This window comes from Nyctibius grandis, chromosome 1 (assembly GCF_013368605.1).
Source record: "Nyctibius grandis isolate bNycGra1 chromosome 1, bNycGra1.pri, whole genome shotgun sequence".
In the NCBI taxonomy this organism is placed as follows: Eukaryota; Metazoa; Chordata; class Aves; order Nyctibiiformes; family Nyctibiidae; genus Nyctibius; species Nyctibius grandis.
The window spans coordinates 28,824,886-28,848,573 of record NC_090658.1 but is presented as its reverse complement, the minus strand read 5'-3'; the positions used below and the strand labels follow the sequence as shown (position 1 = coordinate 28,848,573).

At 45.0% G+C, this 23,688-nt stretch overlaps 2 protein-coding genes across 2 annotated transcripts in view; both read left to right on the top strand.

The window, feature by feature from the left end:
- THADA (THADA armadillo repeat containing) overlaps positions 1-16,195 on the top strand; it is a 169,653-nt gene extending 153,458 nt beyond the window's left edge. The window contains exons 36-37 of the mRNA XM_068425082.1: positions 13,342-13,508; positions 14,704-16,195. Of these exons, the coding sequence (XP_068281183.1) occupies positions 13,342-13,508; positions 14,704-15,042 (506 nt within the window). The 3' untranslated portion in view covers positions 15,043-16,195. The remainder of the gene's footprint in view (positions 1-13,341; positions 13,509-14,703) is intronic.
- Positions 16,196-19,718: 3,523 nt separating this feature from the next.
- ZFP36L2 (ZFP36 ring finger protein like 2) lies at positions 19,719-23,034 on the top strand. The gene is made up of 2 exons (XM_068425068.1): positions 19,719-19,968; positions 20,622-23,034. Exons 1-2 carry the CDS (start codon positions 19,918-19,920, stop codon positions 21,999-22,001), a joined length of 1,431 nt encoding a protein of 476 aa, XP_068281169.1. The 5' UTR covers positions 19,719-19,917; the 3' UTR covers positions 22,002-23,034.
- Positions 23,035-23,688: the final 654 nt, after the last annotated feature.

Here is a 23,688-nt window from a genome sequence, read left to right as displayed (position 1 = left end):
ATTCTTTTCTTTTCTATGCTGGTCTGTAGAACACATGAGTGGTTTCATTTCAAATTCATAGAAGTAGTAGAGGCAATACAGGCAGCCCTTGCTTGCTAGCTGCCTTCTTTTGCAATGTGTTTTAATTTTTGGTGTGATCATCTGTGCGACACTGTGGAAGGCTGTTACAGAGTAAAGGTAGATGCTCCAAATTAGAGGGTTTTACCTGAACCTCACGGTTAATGGTGAAGGCTCAACTAGTGCCGTCCATGGCAAGGTGAAGTAGAATATGGTCTTTCCTGAAACAAACTCATTTGAAACATACGGATGGAAAAACAAGATGTTAAAGACAGAAAGAGTCTTGATGTTGAAGACATATACGTCTATGTTAAAGACATACGCCAGTGTGGAGTGTAACTGCAAATGGCATTATTTATTTAAAAGAAAAGAAAAGGAAAAGGAAAAAAGTTGCTTGAGCAGTGAAATGAAGGGAGCTTAGTTTTTCTTTTCATGGATTTGTTTTGCAAGGAAGTGGATTTTCTTATGTCTGATGAAAAGTTTCAGCCTTTCACTAGTCAGGACAGCAATAGGGTCTCCTTTCTTTACCCAGCTGTCTAGTTTCATAGAAACAAGACTTAATATTTCGTATTCCCTTATCCTTTTCGTCAGATTGGATTAAAATTGTACAGCTGGTTCAGAAGTTGTGGTGGGAAACGCGTACACAGATGCATGCCTGCTGATTTCCTTATTTTGTTAAAAAATGGGACAAAAATCCCTTTGATGTTGTTTCTTCTTGTAGATTGCCAGTCTGATCAAATAAAATATACCAGAGCTGTTACTCTTTTCTGTGCACTGAATGCTCCCTTCATCTCTACCTGCCCTCCCACTTCATCTTCCATGTGTCTTGCACCTTTTCAACAGACCTTGAATTGACTTCTGTAAACTTACTGCCTTCTGCTTTTTTGTCTTCATCTTCTCTTTATAATTTGTTTTGTAAATTAAATTAATTGTGTGAACTGCATATTTTTTAAGGAGGGTTGATGGTCTGTTGTTAGGGTTGCCTGACACTTCTCATTATAAAATCCTGGTTCACAGCTACTTGTGTTAATCCTTACTAGTTGGTACTGAGATTTTTTCATACTGTGAGTATTTTTTTTACTTTAATTATTTGTTTTTATTACAGTAGACATGATTCTACATAGGAAATTAGGGGAAAACGGTGTCTTTACGCAGGCTATGGAAAAAAATGAAGTCTTCGAACGCTGTTACACATGTATACTTTGGAGCAAGATATTTTTGGTAAAATATGTACAAATTTGGCTGAAAAATAGGACTATAAAATGCTCTATTTAAAATATAGATTCAGTGGAGACTGAAAGGAGCCTAAAAGCGAAAACCTCCAAAGATTTTTGTGTTCACTAAGCAGCTTAAATTTCTCTGCTCCTGAAATGCTTACCTGTGTTCCCAGTGGGGCTACTGAGGATGCTCTGTGCCAGGAACACCATGCTTCAGAGGGACTCTGCAGCTGTGGCTGTGGGTAGCTCTGGGCCAGGCTGCATTTAGGCACTTGAAATGAAAACACTTGTGCTTTCAATAATATACCTGTGGGTGGTCAGCAAAATGGGGAGGAATGAGCCATCACATCTGGTTAGAGAAGGGGAAAAAGTAAATCAGAAAAATTCAGTTGACTGCTGAAAAAGTCAAGCTGATCCAATAAGAATAAGGGCACGGGAGGTGACGCTCAGTCTGGTTAGGGGAGGAGACTCGCTCTTGGGAATGTGAGAGGAAGGCATAAAGGAGGAAGATCTTTGGTGAAAGTAGTGGCAAGAGGGAGACTGAACTGGGTCCAAAAGAGGAAGAATGTAGGGAAGAAGCAGAATGGACAAAGGAGATAAGAGAGGAACACTTTCCTGCATTTTGGGACACAGTGTGACTGGAGGTAGTTGTTAGGGTCAGTGTCAAACCCAGGGCTCAACTTGTCAAGATAATTAGACCTGTGTTGAGATACTGTGGAGTCTGGTGACTGAGGCTAGGTAGAAGACAGTGGAGCAGTGCTATGGGTACACCTCCCATCTCCAGTGATGTTACCGTTTCCTATTATTCCATTAGTTTCAAGCAGCAGATGCCTGAGTGGTCAGCCTTGTGGCTCCACTGTTTCTCTGACTCATGAGCTTCAATGTAATGTCGCGTTATTTGGATAAGGTATAGATTTCTTTTTTGGAACTTGGAAAATTACACACACGCATTGCCATCTTCCCCCTCCACCCTCTCCCCACACTGAGAACATTCGTAAGATTGCAAGGCTGAGTATCCAAAAGTTAGGAAATGCAACTTTAATTCCACGTTGTTGTGCTGCATGTATTAAGAAGCAAGGATAAGCTACACTACCACTGCTTGGGTGTTTTTTACAGAAGTTCTTTTATAATTCAATAGACTGGGCAGATTTGCTCTGATGATGCATCAGGAGCATCCATAGGAAGCTATCATCTCCAGCAGTACTACTACCTCAGTTGCAAAATTGAAAGTGATAAAGTGAGGAAGACCAGGATCACAAGAAGGGGCATGCCGAAGCCATTTAGTGTTGCTCTTGTGATTTGGATTCTATCCCTGCCTCTCCCAGAGAGCTGTTTTGTGCAGGTAAGCAAGTCACTCGAACCAGAGTTTGGAAAGGAGGTCACTAGTTTGCTGAGTGCTTAGCTAGATACCTTGGAGGCAAGATTTGCAGAAGTTCAGAGCACATACAGCTGAAGTCAGAGGGAAATGCATTTTGAATATTGAAGCATTATGGGGTGCTGACTCATCAGTGAAATAGGTCATAATGTCTCAGATCAGACATCTAAAATAAGTCACGATTTTTTTAATCTTCATGGCTGTCTACTATGCCTGCAGAATAGATAGTGCCGTTTCTTCTGTCTGTGGACATTGTTACGAGTGATTTGTGAAGCACTTCATGATGAGTGATGAGAGTCACAGGTTACTTAGCCATTGTGTCTTCCCTGCCCATTTAGAATATTTTGGAATATTTGGAATAAGAAAGGCTCAAAGCTATGTATTAAATGTAAAATAAACAGAAAGAGAGGTTTCTTCCTAGTGACTGGGAAGTCCCTGGTGTTGCATAGTTCATGTCTGCATTAATACATGAGACAAATGTTTTCAGTTTTATGGTATCTTGTGCAAGGAGCACTTACATTCAGCACATCAGTATATTGGGGAGAGCACTCACAGCACTATCTTAGTTCCTTCTCAGTAGAAGAGACACAAACCCAATTCCTCAAAGGGCTTTGAAGGAAATGGAAAAGACAAATGTAAAATCTGTATTAGACAACTATATTGGTATCTGTGCTAGACTTTCTATTGAAGAACTCTGATTACTGATTGAATAATATTTATCAAAGAGTCTGTGTAGATATTCACATTATAAGCAAGACTAAGCAGCTCTTACTTCTCCCATAAATTTACTTGGAAGAAGGCCTCAAAGTAATTAAAACAAACCATGTTGTGATTTACTGATTCACCTGAGCGTGCCAAGGCTTCCAAAATGGTGGTGTGTCTGATGAAGATGCAGATGAAGTTGCAGGTAGCCATGCCACAAATGTCTGGAATAGAGACACGCTATCCAAGTCACTTGGACCCTGCTAGAGGATGCCCTGATAACAGCTAGAAATTTCTTAGCAAGTCTTGACCCAGCTGTTAACGCATTTAGACGACAGATGTATGGAAATGCCAGAGCCTCAGGTATTCCAGTAAGAGAGATAAATAAGCCAGAGGATTTCCAAAGAGGTGTGGACCTGCCCATGTAAAAGGAAATGCCCTGGGTCACTAAAGGTGCAAAATCCAGAAGTCACCTAGGAGGCAAGAGCTGTGTGAAAGAAAAAGGAGATTTCTTGCTTTAATGTGAAATGTGAACATCATCTTGGGAAGAAACGTTGAGTCCTGATACTAGAAATGCCACAGCCACACTAGAGTGACTAGGATCAGCAAGCCTTTATGTTGACCAAAACTTCTGGTAGTAGAGTGAGGAATATGTATGCTTAATCTCTTTTCAGTGTATTTCTGAAAGAAAGTCCAGAAACCAACTCACTCTCAGGTGAAATCGTTGGTGCATCATCTTCCCATTGTGAAGAGCAAATGGTTCTCTCATGGACTGAAAATGCTCTTGAAAAATTTTTCTGAGCTAGGTGTTTTCCATTTAGGATTGAGACTTGCAGCTGCGCTTAATTTATCTGTTAGACACCTGCAGGAGAACTGCCCCTACGTGATCTGTAATAATGGAATTGTTGAATAGGAGGTCCCTGGCAGCACCTGCCTGTCTCTAGACCACAGCTCGAGAGTCAGGATGACATTTTTCATTGGAATGTCAGAAAACTGTGTAACAACAGATCATACCACACTGCGTCGAAAGCAACTTGCAACAGGCATTGGAAGGCATTTGGATCTTGACAGGGAAAGAAAAAAAGGAAGAACATCCTCTTGGTCGTTTGTTACTAATGCACTCGCAGTGTGAATGTTTTGTGGTCCAGGTAGTTTCTAACATTACAGTGTGTTTGCAAACTTAATGGTATTTTTATGGCATTATGTATCTGTGTATGTATATGTAAGCAAAAAGATAAAAATAATGTAAGCCTTTCTTTACACGCAAGTTTCTTCTCTTAGACAACATCTGAATAAGACAGACAATCTGGACTGTACTGGAAGCTTCTGATGTAAGGTGGTTTTTTTTATCAAGTGTTCATATAGTGAACAGTTTCTGTGGGGTTTTGCTCTTTAAGTATATGCTCTTACATGCTGAGGAAATGGGTTTAGAAAATTGACCAGTCAAGAAGCTGAGAATATATCATGAACCTTTTTGACATAAATTATTACACAAAAGATTTATAGCACTTCCCATAAGAACAATTTTATAGTCACTTCATTTCAAATGCCACCCTTTTTTAATAAGTAATATGAAGCAAAGATAAAAATTAAATATAAATCATCTTAAAAACAGTCTCTCCCCATACTATTTCATTCTAAGATACCAGAACAGGTATGAAGACTGAGTTGCTGTGGTTCCCAACTTGCTTTTTGCCATTCTGCTCAAAAATACCTGCATTCAGTAAGTTGCACATACACCTGAATCAGATGTTTTGTAGTAAGTTAGCAAGTGTCTTTGCTACTTGGGTGTGCTCAATAGCCACAGCTTGCAGGAATCTGCAACTTTGCATTGTCCCACCCTTTAGAGCAGAACTGCTGGAAGAAGGATGAGACATACCAATGTAAACTAACATTCAGGAGAAAATGTAGAATGAGATCAAAGCATATTGTAACCTAAGGGGCTCTGAGTAGTTATAGTACCAAAAAAAATAAGTATAGTGTTACATCAGGACTCGTGTAGAAATACATAGCATTTTTATGCCTGTATTTGTGTCTTGCAAAAAATTCCACCAACATACACTTAGTAATTCAGAGCAATTGGTTTAATTAAAGAAAAGGGAGAGAGAACTACTGCATTGAAACTCATAGTTGTCTTAGCAAGATTTATTGGTGTGTATGGTACTTGTTAAAATCAGTGGCTTTTGCAGTGGGAACTTTATATTACTTTTTTCTTTGTAAAGAATTACATTATATAAGCATATGTAATCACTGTGAGTTTTTACTTTGTATTCCCAAATTTATTTCAACACCTTACAAGTTGTTCTCAGCCCACTTACACAACGTTAGATCATCACATGGATGAAGGAACTGTTTGCTTTGTAGAATACAATGCCACTAATTAAAGTTGAAAGTGAATGGACTGAATTAGAATCAGCTCATCCATCAAAGACTGGCTACTGATTATTCACTGACAGTGCTTCATTTAGCTCTATTAATTACATAGTGGCACGATTATGTAAAGGTTATGAGCTGTTATACTCTTGAAAATTAAGAAAGAATACGTGAAAAATAGTTGTATGTGCTCAGCGCTGGAGTCTGAAAGTGGTTAATGTTAAATGGAGTGTTCATGTGAATAATCTAGTAAATGTTGTTTTCTTATCAGCGTTTTAATTGCAAGTGAGTAAAGAGGACAGCAGCTTACAGATCTTCATAGGCTGCTTATGCAAGCTGTGATGGTCGTGGCTATGACTCCATAGCAATGAAGGAAAGCCTGCCTTTCTACTATTGCTTTAAAAATAGCTTTTACATATTTGAGTGTTCTGCCCAAATTATATTGGTTTTCAAATAGTGTGGGGAGAAGAATTTTGTGTACAGTCTTCTATATTGATTACCTACCCTTTCCTTATTCCTTTATCCCTTTAAATAACAAACCTTTCACCACCATTCTCCAGATATTATTCTAAAATTCCAGCTATGATACAGAGATAAATTTGTCTCCTGTGTTCCTACAGCAGAGCTGTAACATACATCTCATTCACATTTGGTAATCTTCATCAGTGATAAGCAAAAAGTTCCTTAGTTGGAACATGCCAATAACAAGAGTCTTCAGGCATATATTTAATTCTAGTGATACTAATTTTGAAACTGTATTTATCTTCATTTTTCCAATAAATAACTAATTTGAGTAAAAAACATACTCACATTCTCATTGGCAGTGTTTTAAACAATTAGCTGAATCATAGTTTTTACCTTTTCAAACAGAAAAGCTTGAGTTCTGTGGGTTTGCAGGGGGTATTGTTTTTTTGCTGTTTAAATTAGAAAGTGGCTTTGGGGGGGAGGTTCTGCAGAAAGCGGTAATGCAAGCGGTAAAGTCCAAATGCTCATTTCCTCCGACAGATCTGAGAGCTGTGGTTGTTTTGTAATAAAACCTTTCGTGTACAGGAGGCATGGCTTGCATGGGAAAAGCTTATGTATGCATATATGTATTTTAAAAAGAAAAAAACCCATAGTTACTGAGTTGAAAAATATTGTTCTGTTCACATTCCAAAAAAGAGTTTGAAAAGATGATGAATATGCTTGTGCTTTTTTGCTCAAGAAGGAACTTTTAATTTTCTTCTCAGTCCTGAGCTGTAAGTTTCCATCATAATCAGACATGTTATTAACTCAGATCTGTTTATAATCAAAGTCAAAGCTGAGAGCAGCGTCACTGCCACTCTGCTTGGAGACAGCAACTATTAAGAAATTAGTTTTGATTAGTTTGTTTTGTGATAGTGTTGTGTTTTGACATCGTGTGTTGCATGATGTCAGGAAGGGCCTCTTTTTAAAGTAATCCTGAAAAAACACAGCTATAAAACAGACTTAGGCAGGGAAATGGAAAACAGATGAAGTAGTTGTACGTCATCTAGGGAATGATATTTCTCGAGAGAATAGAAATGATCTAATCGCTTTTGATTTTATGGAACACTATAAAAAGGAATCTGCTTATATATTAGATTTTACATAAATTGTCATTTTAAAAAGTGGAAAGTTTGATATTTGTAACTTACATTGTCACAGTGCAGTGAAGAAGCACCTTTTCAAGAGCCATCTGCCAGGTATCTGGACACAACAGTTACCATTTCTGCATTTTCTTTTTTTGTTTTCCTTCTCAGTTGTCCTGTTTTAATCTTAGTGCCCAGAAGGATGATAGCACTGTAACATTATTTGTGGAGCGGGTATGAACACCCCGTTACTTTCCATCTACTGCTACTGCTTTTCTTCTGTCCTGTTGTTTTTCTGGTGGCAAGACATCTGTGCTGTGGAGTTGCACAATTCCTGTCTAGCTCAAAGTAGAACATACATATGTAACTCTTGTGTTAGGCCAGTGGGATTTTTTTTCTTTTTTAAATTTGAAGGCTTTTTAAGTTTTGTGAAGCCTGTGCATACATAAACACAGTATTTTAAGTAAAAAAAAAATCTGCTGCAATGCCTCACTCAGTTCTCTTATTTGATATGTTGAGAATAGGGGCAAACTTGATTATTACTTAACACCAAAAAGAAGAAAAACCTTCAATGCAACAAAAAGTGGTTAGTGATTCAATAGGGGAAATTTTCCATTTGCAAATCTAATATTACAAGTATTAGTGACTGTGATGCTGGATCTGCCATCGTTCGCATGGGAGCTTGATTTCTAGCTTGATATTCATCATCTTGTTAAGGTGATGTATCAGAAAACCTGAGATGAATCTCCAGTTTTGTCACGCAATCATTCAGTGAGCTTTGTTGATTTAAATGTCCGTGCTTGTCTCTGAAGCAAGAATACTACCTTATTTTGCCAGGGTGTTACGAGGTCCTGTATTGGTGATGTAGTCATGTTGTACCTACGTAGGCAGCACTTTGTGCAAAAAAGTAAAAAATATTTTACCAATTTAGAGTATACCTGGTCTACCTAAAATGCTTTCTGTCATTTCAGTTGAAGAACTTAACCTATATGTTTTCCTTGAAAACATCCTTGCTATTGGTACACTGTTCTTTGTGAGGCTTTCCCTCAGGACTGTTACACTAAGCTTCCTTGCAGGTTTACTTCTTTTTATGTTTGTTCTGAACACAGTACACATTTACAAAAATTGCATTACTCTTTGATAGAAAATTAACTTTTGTTAACAATTTGCAGTATAAAACCAATTACAAAATGCTTTGTTAGCCAATGAATATGTTCTACTTTTCTGTTTTGCTTGTATTTTATCATGGTTGTCCTTAAAATCTGTGTATATGCTCTTAATACATCCTTGCAGTTCCCCGTAATATCACTGAAGCTTTAACAGAGAACAATTGTATAGTTGGGGGACACGTAATAGGCTACTAGAAGAAATATTTACATCTGGCATGATCAAAGCTTTTGGAGCATACGAATGTGTATGTGGGAGGTCTAATTTATGTGGGTGGATTCACAAAGACTAAAACACTGCAGTACTTAACCCCTTCCCCTTTATGAAAATTCACTTCCTCAAAGTAAAAAAAACATGTAGTACCTGATTCTTATCTTTTGTTTTTCATTTCAAGCAGCAGTATTAATTTTTCTGCTTGTAAGTACTTGTTTAAGGCATAGAGAATTTTTTTTGTATTCCAGCCCCTCTAAGTGGCTTATTTAGCAAGATGCTTATCTTGCTCATGATGGTTTTTGCATGTTAGAACATGCACATGTTTTAGAATTTAAAAAACTGATAATTTTGACACCATTTTGATAGTCTGTAGAACTGTTGTGGTAGGAGCACTGCTGTATTTTCAGTGTTTGGTAATAGCTACGTCTTCAGGTTCGATTTCTGCTGGTTTAGTTCCTGTGGCAGTAATCAGCTGTGGGCAGCTTCTAGAAATCTGTCATTTGAAATTTTTTATTCAGTTACTTTAAATAGTTACTTACGTTATGACAGGCTATAAATACTCAGTCATTTGAATCATCTCTGTGAGTGTTTTGTTTACATGACTCTTGACAGGGAAGTTTCGGATTATAGCTGACCTGAGCTCACAGCTTGCAGAACGGGGAGGTCTCACTCTCCCTTTGGCCTCTTTCCTTGCCTCCGCTGCCCTGTGATCTTCTGCCCTTCCCTGGCTCCCAGCTGTACCAATTCTGACTGCAGGGTAACCAGTTCAGCCTGCCAGCCGAGCAGAAGAGCCCACACGCCAAGTTGTGTGCCAGATTCATATTCTGATATTCTGAGCGTTAATTTACCAGGGGATGAGCAGAGTGCCTGAGCTGGCTGGAGGTAAGCATCAGGAGCCCATGGTCCGAGGGGCTGTGGAGATAGGAGAACCACCTGCCCTTTTTGCCCCTGGTGAACTTCCAGCTTGCCCAGACCACTTTCTGAAGTCATGGCATGAGTCATGAACATCATGTGTAATGTGCAACTTCTTGAAAATCAGCCGTTTCACAGGCAAATGATGTGAGGAGCAGTTCTTGTAAACAGTTAATACATCAGTGAAGACACGTACATTTATTTTTAGAAGACATACACCTTTTGTGCGTATCTTAAAAGATTCTGTACATGCTTACAGCATCCATTGCTGTTACTTGTAGAGCTGGGGGTCATCAAAGCAACAGAACGTTTTCCCCTCTGAAAGCGTTTTTTACCATGATTTAATAATCATGGGTATGCATGTAACTTTGCTTGCTGTTATTTATCTATATTACTTCAGCACTCCAAGCCTAGGGAGTTGATATACCTTTTTTGGATACTTGCTCCATCTCTTTGTTGTCCTGGTGGCAATGGTAGTCCATAAATCTGATCTTGAACTATTCTAGCATTTGTGTGAACTGGTATCAAAGTCAGTTAATGTCAGTGAGCTCCGTTAAGTAACGGCAGCTCAGGAAGCAATTCAGAAACCATGGAGCCATTCCTGATGCTCTGCAGTAGAGGGATGGGATGGGATGTGATGGGATAGGCAAGTGGAAGTGAAAATTCTTCATCTGCCAGCGTGTGATCTGTTGTTGAATCTACGTCAACACCTCAAGCACCAGGAGGCCACAGTGCTAGCTTCTCTAGCACAAAACCCAAGGCACGCAGGCTCTTACCCAAATTTTTGAAGCCTGAGTTTCAGCATTATCAAAGTGATGTTGCTTTGTTTTTCTTTGGTCTCAACGTCGGAACTGATGCGTGCGTTTGGTTGATTAAATCGTGTCTGCAGTTCACAGAAGGGTGGTCGGCATCTTTTGGGTCCATACTGTGTTCAGGGTCTTCATGTTTTTCCTGTGTGTTAGACCTCTTTTTATATGTTTTACCTGTAATTTTTTTTCTCTTCTCTTCTCTTGGGGGGAATAAATCTTGCCATTTTCTTTGTTGTGACATGAGGATTCCCTACAAGATTGCTGTGCTATGTGACCACAAAACAGCCTTTTCTTCTGCAGCATGCTGTTGAACTGCTAGCAAGCAAGTTCAGTCTAAGTAGTACCTCAGCATTACTTGTTTTGCTACCTCTTGGTAGTTTTTAGCATGTTCACGTAATAACAGAATGTAGAGGCCCCAATATATGTTTTGGTGCATTTCTCAGTAGTGTTGTGTTCTCATCCACAAAGAGAGCATCACCATTTTTATACTTCAGGAGTCTAAATCTTAAAAGGAAAAAAAAAAAAAGCCCCAGAAAATGGCAGGTATTTTAAATATCCGCAGTTGTATCTATAATCAGTCCTCTAAAGTAACAGCTAACTTCAGGAAGACAGCAGTGGGAAATAACATGTTTGGGTTTTAGCTCTCAGCATCACTTAATTTGCTAAGTATTCATGTACAAATAAAGTGACACAAGCAAGAGACATTACGTAGACAATCGTAAGCATTCAGTAATCATCTGTAAAACTCTGAAGGATCATCAGAACTCAAAAGAACTGGGTTTAAAATGTTGTGTTGTGTAAGCATTCATAAATGGGATGTTTGTTTCAGGCTCCGAACTCCACGCTCCCTTTTCATTTCTATTCTTCCAGCTCTGAGGATTGCCAGTAATTCTGAGGTGTAAAGGTCCCCATGGCACTTGAATGAAACTGTGTTTTCTACCTGAGCCTAAGCAAATCAAAACAGAGAGGACAAACATTGTACATGTTCTTTAGAGTATCAGACTGGTACAAAGTAGGGCACAGCAACAGAGAAAGTAAATTTAAAAATAATAATTAAAAAAAAGGTCTTGGAAAGAAATGTCAGCAAAAACAATACCTAAAGTAAATGGTGTGGGAATGTCGCACTGCACCCCTGCAAGCTCGCTCTCATGGACAAAGCTGAGGAATGTCCTGATACAATGATAAGTCTTGACATGAAGAAAACAGATTTGAACATTTCGTTTTACTGTCTAGCAGAGCCAAACTGCATATGTAACATTATTAGTGTCACCGAGAGATTGACTGTCTGCCTTCCTGTTGCTTGGTCAAGGAGATTTCCATTTACCCTCATCTAACTCCAAGATAAAGAAGAGACCATCTGTTCTTTCACCTTCTCTCCCTTCCTTATTACCATCCGTCATGGTCTCAAATACTAATTCATCCTCCCCATGTGCTTTCTACATTGCCTGGTCTGTCAAATACCATGTACCCATCATTTTGTTGGTCTGTTTTGCCCTTAGTTGTTTCCTGTGCTTCCTTATTTGTTGGCACACGTATTTCCCTAGTCCTGGTCTTTTACTGTACATTTCTCTTCTGTGCCAACGTATTCTAGAAAATCTGTGGCTGGCATGAGGGCTCAGGAGGTGTTACACAATGGAGGTCCATGCTGCAGCTCGGAACATAGGTTGTGAAGGACAGGTCTCGGCTGCACTGCTATGCCTCTTTCATGTCAATAATTGTTTTCCTTTGTGAGAAATGCTTAAAGACACTCAGTCACAAAAGTAAGGTCTGCCTTGCATGTCTGTATTGATTTTTTCCAAATAATTCTGACTCTGCTGTGTTGTCTGCTTGCAAAAGCCTTCAAGAATGACGTTTCCTTATGGTATCACTGCTTAGAAGACAGACCATTCAGTGAATAGTTGGTCTTTTGCTGGTGACCGTGGACAAGGATAAATTTTGCCAAAATCCGTTTTACAGTAGTAGGGATTTTACAGGGGCTTGTTCATTATCTCTCTTCCTCTGGTCCTCTTTCTGCATCCCCATTAAAAAAAAAAAAAAACAAACAAAAATTGCATTAATGTGGCCAGTGGTGAAATTCATACCTGTGAATGCAGTTGTTGGAGGTCTCATGCAAAGAGAGCTTCTGGCATTTTTATGTACTCCATTATTGAGGGCAGCCCTAGGATCCACACAGTTAAAACAGCGTCTGCCTAAATGGGAGCAGTGGGAAAGTTTAGGGAAGAAATACAGTGTGGGTGATGGCTTTGTGTACAGTTCTGGCATGATTTGTCCATTTCTTTGCTCCCCAGGGAGAATGCTGTAGCAGCTGATAGCAAAACCTGTATAAATATAGCTCTGTGATGGTACTGTAAACAGCATCTGCCTTTCCCTTCTTTAACATCTTCTCTAAGCCTGCCTTGCATGCTTGATCTCTCTTACATGCTTGTGCATGTGTGTGTATATATATCTTATTATATATAAAGAGATTGCACACCAAATAATGATTCATTTTATATCCCAGCCCTTTAAAAACATATGATGTGCTGTAGGTGTTGAGTTCCAGTGAATCATCAAATAAGATTTAAGGCCTAGCTGCAGTTTTGCAAAAATAGTCACCATGTAATAGTGTCAGTACTGTCTCTGGAGACGTTTCTAACAGACATTTTTGTATATTTAAACCCAAATTAATGAATGTCACGACATGGGCAGGAAAAAAAATACTAGGCATCAGCATTTTCAGTTGCTTCATGTATTATTTTGGAACTGAGAAAAGGCCCCAAGTGGCACAGAAGTAAACAGTCATCTAACTTATTTGCAGTATAATTCATCATTCTAAATGTGTTTGTGTAAATTCAGTATCTGTTTTCAAGAAACCATTTTTATACTGATTTTATTTGAAAATGCTTGTGGTCTTGCTATATGTTGTTACGCATATTTTCTCTCAACAGAGTTTGCGCTTAGGGTAGTGAACGCTCCGATGGCCTTGGATTTAGCGTTCAGCACACTGTGTGAGCTGCTGCAGCGCTGGGGCGAGATCCGTGCCGGCATACCCATCCTGCTGGAGTGGCTGCTGGGAGACGGCGATCTCCAGAGATACTCAGAGACTTCAGCCCTGGTAATTTTAACAACCAGTTGCTATCTCATGTTGAGATCGCTACGTTTCTGCAGTCTTATGGTAGGAATAGAATGAAATATCTCATCTGATGAAGCCTGATGATCACTAGTCCGGTATTAATTGATTTACAATTTCAAAAAAAAAATCCACATGGATAGTATTTAGAATAAATAAATAGCATTTGATGGCTGCTTCCTGGCAGTATCAGCACAAAATTAAAAAGACCAACAAGCAAACGTTGAAATAAATCAAGAGTTACTTAACAAATCATTGTTGACTGAAACATTTTGAGGCTGTAACTAATTGCGTTCAGTATCATTGCAGATGATGGCTTGCCTTGAATTTAAACTGCTGCTGTGGGTGCCAGGCACATTTGGCATCCAAGAACAGTGCTCTCCCAACTGCTGGCTTTTCCAGAGATGTCATTTAAATATCTGGTAACTTTGTGCCACCTTTCGTATGACTGGTTCTGTATAGCACACAAAACAGCCTCATGTAACAGACTGACACATCAGTCGTTGTCTTCAGAAGGATTATTTACGTAAAGGACAACTTTGCCACACTGGTTCTGTAAAACCTAATGCTGTATAATACACTGTGCTCGCTTTATCTTGAAAAGACTGTAAAAGTCAAAATAATTTCGGAAGCTAAACAGGAAGGAGCAGGAGCGGCTACATCTTTGAGAAGTTCATTGGCAATTAATATGACCCATGAAATATATTATGAATCTTTTCTTAAGCCTGTGGTGTAGTTATACCTTTCTGATGTTTCACTGACTGATAAAATTTTCCTTTTTCATTTAATCCACTCAAAAAGCTCCATGATATAGCAAATTACCATACTGCTTACAGAGAAGTCTCTGTGAAATATAAGACGGTTTCACAGAGGGAAGGCAAGCACATGTTAAGGATTAGGACTACTATTTACTTCCACTGTTGCCCAAGAGTTATACTGTAACTGCCTGATTTTTGAAGGTAAAATTTCTTTGGCAAACTAGGAACCCTTTTTATTGTGTTTTCTCAAACCTTTGAAAAATTATGCATATGAATTTTTTACCTTTTTTTTTACATAAAGAAGCTGTTCTGTAACAGCCTCTTGTAATTGTTTCTCTATATATCTTCTTTCATATATTTTATAATTTTCTCATTATTATCAAGACCACAAGTCATTTTTAATTGCTGTTGTTTTTGTTAAGGAAGAAGATGATTACCTGTTTGATAAAGGAGAAGTGAATTTTTGGGCAGAGCAGCTCACTCATGTCAGACAACTTAGTAAGCACCTTTTACTGCTTATATCAGTGACTCACCTAACTTTACCAGATCAAGGAGAACTTAGTCGACTATCAAGAATAGCACTGGATCGAGCGCAGCTTGTTGGACACCTTCTTGGAGCACTACCTCCGACTCCAGAATTTTCCAAAACTGCAGAATTCGCAAGATTGGCTATTCAAAATGAGAGAATATCGGTCTGCCTTAAAATATTAGATCTGCTGAAGTCTGATGATACTTACAAAAATGACAGTCTGGAAAAGTAAATTAGTAAAAGCTCATCCTCAGGGAGCTGCGCACATGTTACTGGATGGGCAGGGAGGCTGAATTCTAACGATGTTTAAGGAATAAGGGATTGCTATGACGTCTCCAGTAAACCTGCAACAAACTACTCAGTATTCAGGCTAAACCCACATTTTTTATGTATGAGTCCACTGATTTTTATTTTTTTTTGTCAGATGTGCTGTGGGAGACCGTTCCTTTTAAATACATTTGCTAATTTCATTCAGCTGAGCATGATTTATTATAGCTACTGTAGGAAGTAAAGCAGCTAAACCTAATGTTTTCCATTCATCCAGGTGCAGGCCACCTGTAGTTATGTTACATTTTATCCCACATTTTTACCTCCTGTATTATAATACCAAGAAAAGGTTTAGTGTTTTTTCTCCTTTCAAGATGTGGAATGGTAATTATAAAATTATTGTGGTATTTTTTTATTTTATCTTTAAGTGTTTCTAAAAGAAAATAAACAAATCTTGGCTTCTTTGTCCGTGACAATTTTTAGGCTGCATTTTTAAATTTTACTGCCTGTTCTTCTGGAGGAAGGCGAGGATTCTCACTTTGGTAGTAACCTTGTTTTGCACATGGAAACAGCATTAGTTAGACTTCTCTATGCCTCTCTTTTCCTGTAAATCAAATAAGTACTTCTATAAAATCGCTCTAAAACGAAGACCGCTGTGTTCAAAACAAAGCAGCTGTTCCATTGCAAACAACACAGTTTCTTCTTTACTTCAAAACACCTTGCTCTGCAAGCAGTCTTGGAAAGTAAGGACCTACTCAGTAGAGTTAGGCCCCCAGAAGTGTACCAGAAGTGACCCTGTGCTGCAGCGCTTGCTCTTCAGAGGTGCTGTCAGCGACGTGCGGGTGGGAATATACCGAGCGCTCAACAGTGACACTGTCTGAAGGACAAAAATGTTTGTTGTGCTTTGCGAATGTGTTTTTCTGGGAACTGAAATTGGCTTTCAATATGAAAATGAGACATCGAAAAGAAATATTTATTTTTAACAGGATAACGTTATGCTCCTTTAGCCAAGGGCTGTGACTTTACGTTTGGCTGCAGCGTAGCTGGGCACAGCCAAAACAAAGATGTGCGCGGGTGTACGTTGTTGTTTGAGTCTCCTCGGAAGAGTAACGTGCCCAATAAACGACTGTTTGCTTCCAGTCCCCTCACGGAATTGTGTATTAGCACAGTTTAGTCGTAAATCGTGATGATGGCGATACAGGGTAATGAGCAGTTCTCCCACGGCCGGCGCTGCACCGGGAGCGCTGCGTGTTGCGCCGCATGCCCAGCAGGTGGCGCTGCAGCACCGCCGTACGCACCCGCCCGCCCAGGCCGGGCCTGGCCGAGCCTCGCCGGGGTCTGGCTGAGCCTCGTCAGGGCAAGGTGCGGACTAGCCGGACGCTGCGGTGCGTGCCAGCCGATTGCTTCGCGCTTCTTGAGTTAAAATCGCATCTGCTGTAAATCAAGATCAGCTTCCCAGTTAGGTTTAGTGGACAGCTGAAAACTGCACAAGACAGAGTCACTACTAAAAAAAGGTAATTTAGGAACAAAAGTTTAAATACTTCTGTGTTTCCAGGATTCAGGGTTACTTATACAAGTAATTTACAATGAAACTCGAGACTTCCGTAGGCAAAAGGGAGGTGTTGGAATCTGAGGTGAAAAGATGCTTCACAGAGCACATGCTATCCAACTTTACAAGCCACACTGTGCGCTAGGCTAAAAATTAATTTGTTTGCATCTGTTTTGGGCTCCTGGGAAAGAACAGCCCAGATCACGTCTGGAAGTCGCTCTTAAAAATAGTCAAGACCTGCGCAATTAATTAACAGCTGCCAGTTTTGCCACACCTTGCCAACATTTTTGAACTAGTGTAGCAACAGCTTTTATGGTAGAAAACAAACAGAACTTTGGGTGGTATCAAAATTACCGTACGGTTGTGTGACCTTGCTCATGTCAGTGGTTAGCATAAGGCTATCTAGTAGCATTGGCTTTTCTTTTTTAATTGGGTAGAATTTTAAATGCATATGCATATGTATTCAATATCAACAAGTGGATAAATGCAGACAGGTAACAGCATCGTAGTAGATCCACAGTGACCATAAAATTTTAGTAACTTTGTGAAGCCTTGAGGACTTGGTTAATCGGTAAACCAAATAGCTCGAAAACTCAGGTCTTCCTTATCATGGTTTTAAAATCCAACTGAAACCTCTGTCATCCTGCCTTAGTTTATAGAGAGCAAATAAAAAAAAATTGTATCAGCGCACATACATTTCACCACAGACTGCTGGTGACTCGAGTTACTATATAACTACTCAATGAAGAACCTTTAAACCCTAAGGAGCAATTGCAGAAGAGGGTTAGCAAAATCTCGTACCGGAGTACTTATCTGCCATGTGTTTGATCAAAGTCAGTTTATCAAAGTATTCCTCGAAATGACGATGACACATTGCTCCTCGCATGGTTATCACCGCCCAGCTGTCCCCTCAGTTCACTAGCGGGCAGGATCTGCTCTGTGTTCATCACGGGGGTGTTTGGGAGGAGGAAGAGTTTGATCTCGGGTCGGTACACAATCGCATCCCAGTGGGCCGGGGGGCGGCTACGGGGGTAGGCCTACGGGAAGGGACACGATGCACCCTAAGGGTCCCGCTGCCCCCCGGGGGCTGCCCGTTTGCGGGGCCCCGCCGCCTTGCTGGCTCAGGAGCTGTAACCCTTCCGCAGGGCTGGCGGGGGGAAAGGTGGGAGGGAGGTAAATGTTGTGAAAGCAGAACAGGCTCCCGGCGGTGCGGGCACTAGGGGGTGGCAGATCCCCGCGCAGCCGCCGCCGGGAGGAGGGGGGACGGGCTGGAAGCGGGGCCGGCTGCGCCGCTTCCAAAGGCGCCCGGCGAGCGGGGGACTTGCCTAAGGGAAGTGCCGGGACAGGGGAAAAAACGAAGTTTGGGCTTTTCTCCCCCAGCTCCTAGTTTTTCCCGGGCGGATTTTCGCTCTCTGGTGCTAAGCTCAGCCCTAACTTCGCAGGCCAGGCTTGTTCCCTCTCTGGGTGACGGCTCACGGGCGGTGCCCGGGGCCCTCACTCAGCACCCGGGTCTGGGCTGCCAGGGGTGCTCCCGGCGGGTCCCGCCTGCTGCCCCCCCCGCCCCGCGCAGCCTCGGGGGAGGAGGAGGGGAGGAAGCACGTGGGAGCGTGAGCCGCATGGCGGCGGGGGGGGCGAGTGCGAAAACCCGACGCGAAGTGCTCCAATGCCCTCCCCCCCCCCAAGTTGCTTTCCTTTGCAAATGTGTTTTCACAGCCCAGGGTTCCTGCTGACGTGGTCAGATTTGCACCCTTGGAGTTCCAGGGCCTGACATCCCGACTCGGAAGCTAAAGAGGATCAAACGCCTCCGCTGGCTTTAGCAGCAATAAAACTTTACACGTCCGTCCATTTTCCCCTTCCCGTTTGTCCCGGGGCTGAGCAAACGCGGGAGGGGACGGGGCGGGGGAGGGAGTGTGCGGGGCCGCTGCCTCCGCCGCCTTTCCCACGTCGTGTTTGCGCAGCCTTATCGGCGCGGGGGGGGGCGGGGATGTTTCAGACCGCGGCTCCCAACCAGCCTCGGACACGAGCCCGTTCCCGGCCCCGGGAAGGAGCCCCGCCACCAGCGACCTGCCGCTGCCTCCACCCTCGTCCCGGCGGCGGGGGGCAGTCCGGCGGGGGAGCTCCCGGGGCGGCGGGCGGAGGCCGCGGCGAGAGGCTGGCGCAGGCAAGGTCACAAGACCTTGGCGGCTGCCGGGCCGCGGCGGGGGGTGAGGTGTGTAGGGGGTGAGCGTGGGACGGGTGCGCGGCGGTAGGCGGGGGGAAGGGAATGAATGGCGCGGGTGGGGGGGGTCTCATATCAGCCCGGCAAGTCAGGGTTAACGCCGCCTCACTTCCGCGGCTGCCCGCCAACCTCTCCCAAACTCCAAACAAAAGAAAAACAAAACCAACCAAAAAAAAAAGAAAAGAAAAAAACGAACTCCCCAAAAGTGAGGAGAAGCGGCGGGGCGCGCTGCTCGTGCCCTGCCGCCGTTCCGCCGGTCGCACTGGGGCAGCGCGGGACCGACCTTTGCTTCAAACCAATTACGTGGCATAGTTTATTTTCGGTGGGGCGGGAGGAAGAAGTGTCCCCGGCGCTGCCGCGCCTCTCCCACGGCACCGCGCTCCCGCCTCCGGTCGGCGGCAGCCGCCACCCGCCCGGGGCGGCCGCCCGGCGGCTGCGCGGGCAATTCCCGGCCCGCTCACGGGGGCTGGGGCCGCAGCAACCGCGGGGGTACCGGGTATTTGGAGAGGGGGCGAAGAACGGCGCGTCGCAGTGGGCGAGCGCGTAAGGCGCCGCGCTGCTCTGCCTCGGCCGGTTCCACGCCGGGAGCGGCCCCTGCCCCGCTCCCCCCGCCCCGTCCCGCCCCTGCTGCGGGCGCACCCGGCCCGCGTGTACCGGAGGCTGACGGGGGGACTGCACCACGGGGCTGCCGCTCCCCAGTACCCCACCCGCACTCCCAGCTCTCTGCAAAACTTGGGGCGGCCCGGCCGGTCGGGGCGGACCGGGGCGGGCCCGTCGGGCGGCTCGGGGCGGGCGGAGCAGGGCACCGCCCCCGCGGGCCGCGACGGCGGCGTTTATATGGGGGCGGCGCGGGGCGCCGCGGAGTTACCGCAGTTCGCCCGCTGCTGTGCAGCCGCCGTCGCCGCCTCGGCCCGGCACCCGCCGTCCCGCCCGCCCCGCCGGGAAGGAGACGGGACCATTTCGGATCTCAAGCAAACGGCCCCCTCCTATCTAGTCGTGGCTTTTCCAAACCCTCCGAGGAGAGCGGGATCTTTCGGTCCTTCCTGTATTTCCGACCATTACAGGATCTAGAAATGTCGACGACACTTTTATCTGCCTTCTACGACATTGACTTCTTGTGCAAGGTAGGCAGTAGCGTGGTTCCCCAGGCGCGACCCGGGCTGCCGGGCCGGTGCCGCGGTTTGCAGGAGGGCGCTGCGGGCTGCTCGGCCCGGGGGACGGGTCTTGGCGGGGCGGGAGGCCCGCGCCCGGCCGGGACGGGGCGTGCGGCTGGCTCTGCGGGCGGGTCGCCGCCTGACAGCTGGCGGGGTTAAAGCAGCGCGGGTCTTGCTGCAAGGCGGCTAATGCAAGGCTGTGAGCCTTGGCGAGGCGTGCTGCACCCTCGCTGCTGGGGCTTTTGGGGTGGGCTTTTTTGAAGTTGTAGAGGCGCCGAGATGCGCTGCAGGCTCTCGCCCGCAAGTGTTGCGCTGCCAAGAGGAACTTTTTAAAAGTTGCGCATGCAGCAAAGCCTGTAAGGGGGCTCCTCCCCGGCCCTGCCCCGCTCGCCCTGGCTCGCCAGCGCTTGCGGGAGGCCCGCTTTCGGCACCGGCTGGGCGGCGCGACCCCCGCCCCGACCTCCGGGGTGCGCCCGCAGCGCCCGGCGGTGCCGCGGAGGGGGCGCTGGGCGCCCGCGGGAGTCGCGGCGGTGGGCTGGCGGTCACCCTGCAACACCCTCCCTCTCTCTTCCCCCCGCTCCCTGTCTCCCCCGCCCCTCTCTCCTCTCCCCCCGCCCCGGCAGACGGACAAGTCCCTGACCAACCTCGGTAGCATGCTGGACAAGAAGGCCGTGGGCACTCCGGTGACCCCCCCCAGCTCCAGCTTCGCGCCGGGCTTCCTGCGGCGGCACTCGACCAGCAACCTGCCGGCGTTGGCCGGCGGCTCCAAGTTCCCTAGCCCCACCGGCTCCAGCTCTTCCTCCACCTCCTCCTCCTCCTCGTTCGGCAGCCTGAAGGAGACGGGCTCCGGCGGAGGCGGCGGCGGCAGCAGCAGCAGCCCCACGGCTCTGCTCAACAAGGAGAACAAGTTCCGGGACCGCTCCTTCAGCGAGAACGGCGAGCGCAGCCAGCACCTGATGCAGCAGCTCCAGCAGCAGCAGGCGGCAGCGGCCGGCAAGGGGGGCGGCTCCGGCGGCGGCGGGGCCCCCATCAACTCGACGCGCTACAAGACGGAGCTGTGCCGCCCATTCGAGGAGAGCGGCGCCTGCAAGTACGGCGAGAAGTGCCAGTTCGCCCACGGCTTCCACGAGCTGCGCAGCCTCACCCGCCACCCCAAGTACAAGACCGAGCTCTGCCGCACCTTCCACACCATCGGCTTCTGCCCCTACGGCCCGCGCTGCCACTTCATCCACAACGCCGACGAGCGCCGCCCGGCGCCCGGCGGGGGCACGGCCGCCCCCCCCACCGCCGCCGCGGGGCCGCACCACCACCCGCACCCCGCCGGCAGCACCGGCGACCTCCGCGCCTTCGCCCCCCGCGACCACCCGCTGGGCGGCGGCGGCGGCGGCGGCTTCGGGCACCCGCGCGGCGGCGAGCGGCCCAAGCTGCACCACAGCCTGAGCTTCTCCGGCTTCTCCGCCCACCACCACCACCACCACCCGCACCCCCACAACGCCGCCCCGCCGCCGCCGCCCGGCGGCCGCCTGGACGCCGCCCTGCTGGAGAGCCCCGGCGGGTCGCGCACGCCGCCGCCGCCCGCCTCAGCCTCCTACTGCGAGGAGCTGCTCTCGCCGCCCTGCGCCAACAACGCCTTCGCCTTCTCGGGGCAGGAGCTGGGCAGCCTCATCGCCCCGCTCGCCCTCCACACCCAGAACTTCGCCGCTGCCGCCGCCGCGGCCGCTGCCGCCGCTGCCTACTACCGCTGCCAGCAGCAGCCGCCGCCTCCCGGCGGGGGCTGCCCGCCGCCCCCCGCCTCGCCGCCCTTCAGCTTCCAGCCCCTCCGCCGCCTCTCCGAGTCGCCCGTCTTCGACGCGCCGCCCAGCCCCCCGGACTCCCTCTCCGACCGGGAGAGCTACCTGAGCGGCTCCCTCAGCTCCGGCTCCCTCAGCGGCTCCGAGTCGCCCAGCCTGGACTCGGGCCGCCGCCTGCCCATCTTCAGCCGCCTCTCCATCTCCGACGACTAAGGGGGCCGAGGGGGGCCGGGCTGCCGCCGCCCGGCCCTGCGGCTGCCGAGCAAGTAAGTTAGCGAGCGAAGAAAGTGAATCCTTTTCTTCTTTTTTTTTTTTTTTTTATATCTATATATCTATCTATATATACACCGAGAGCTGAACAAAACAAAAAAGCATTTTGCAAAAGGGCAAATGACGCGAACTGAACAAACCTATTTTTATAGAGAGACCTTGGAAGAAGGGGATTTTTGTTTCGGGGTTTTGTTGTTGTTCTTTGGAGACAAGTTATGATACGCACCAGCAGCAGCCATTCCATCTGTGTTCAAAAAAAAAAAAAAGCATTAGAAAAGACACCACCAGAAAGCAACAAACAATCCGGGGAGCTCCAGTCCTGCCTGTCCAGCTCCTCCAAACCTTCAGACGTACACGCAAAAAAGTTACAAACTAGTTTGTCTTGCAATCCAGTTCAAATAAAAACACAGAACATACTAAACCTATAAGCTTTTAAAGAAAAAAAAAAGAAAAATCCAACATCCTGCCAAGAATATGCCTTGATAACAACCTTTTTTTATATATCTATATATTATTATTATAACAAATGCTAAAACCTTCATTCCAAAGTTTAATATTGGTTCCATTGCCACCACTTAGTGGATGTTTGGCTTAGAACAATTTTTTTGTTGTTGCTTTATTTGGAAGCACTCAACTGAGTTTAGTTTGTAATTGTTGGAGAATAACTGCTGATTTTTTTTTTTATTTTTTTTTTAGCTGTTTGAGTTGATTGCATGAATGAGTCACTGCACACAACTCAATATGAAACTATTTAACTTATTTATTATCTTGTGAAAAGTATACATTGGTAATTTGTTCATACTGTATTTATCGGGTATGATGAAAAGCAATAGATATATATTCTTTTATTATGTTTAAATTATGATTGCCATTATTAATCGGCGAAATGTGGAGTGTGTTCTTTTCACAGTAATATATGCCTTTTTGTAACTTCACTTGGTTATTTTATTGTAAATGAGTAAAATTCTTAATTTAAGAGATTGTATGTAATATTTATTTCATTAATTTCTTTCCTTGTTTACGTAAATCTGAAAGATTGCATGGTTTCTTTATAGAAATCGGTCTCGATGCTGTGGAAGTAGTTTGAGGAATTTCTATGGGTTGTTTTAGAATGTAAATGGTTGTAGCCCGTCCGAGTTGAAAAACAAACGAGCAAAAAAAAAAAAAAAAGACAAAAAAAAAAAAAAGACTGACTTAGCAATCAGACTTCAAAGTGGCAAATCTCATTCAGACTTGTTTAACCAAAAAGTATTTTCTGTTGCCTAACTCCACCAGTCACACTGTGATATAGTCTCAAGGTATGTAGCAATAATTGGGGGTCCCAGTATTACATCTCACAGTGCCTTCTTGAGGGTCCATGCTTGCCTTAAATCTCTATCAACCAAATAAGTATTTTTCTTAATGCTTGAGATAATTTGAATGTAGGGATGGGTTTTTAACTACAGCAAAATTTTGCCACTCTTTATTTTATAAGAATGGAGGCCATCTTTGGATCTGAAACTTTATATACAGTACATGAACATATCTTGTTTAATTGAATTCCAAAACTTGTAATTTTTTTTTTCCTTACGTAGAAAGTCGGGAGTTTTCCAAAACTTTCCTGGACGGTGGATGAATGAGCAGTAGCTTA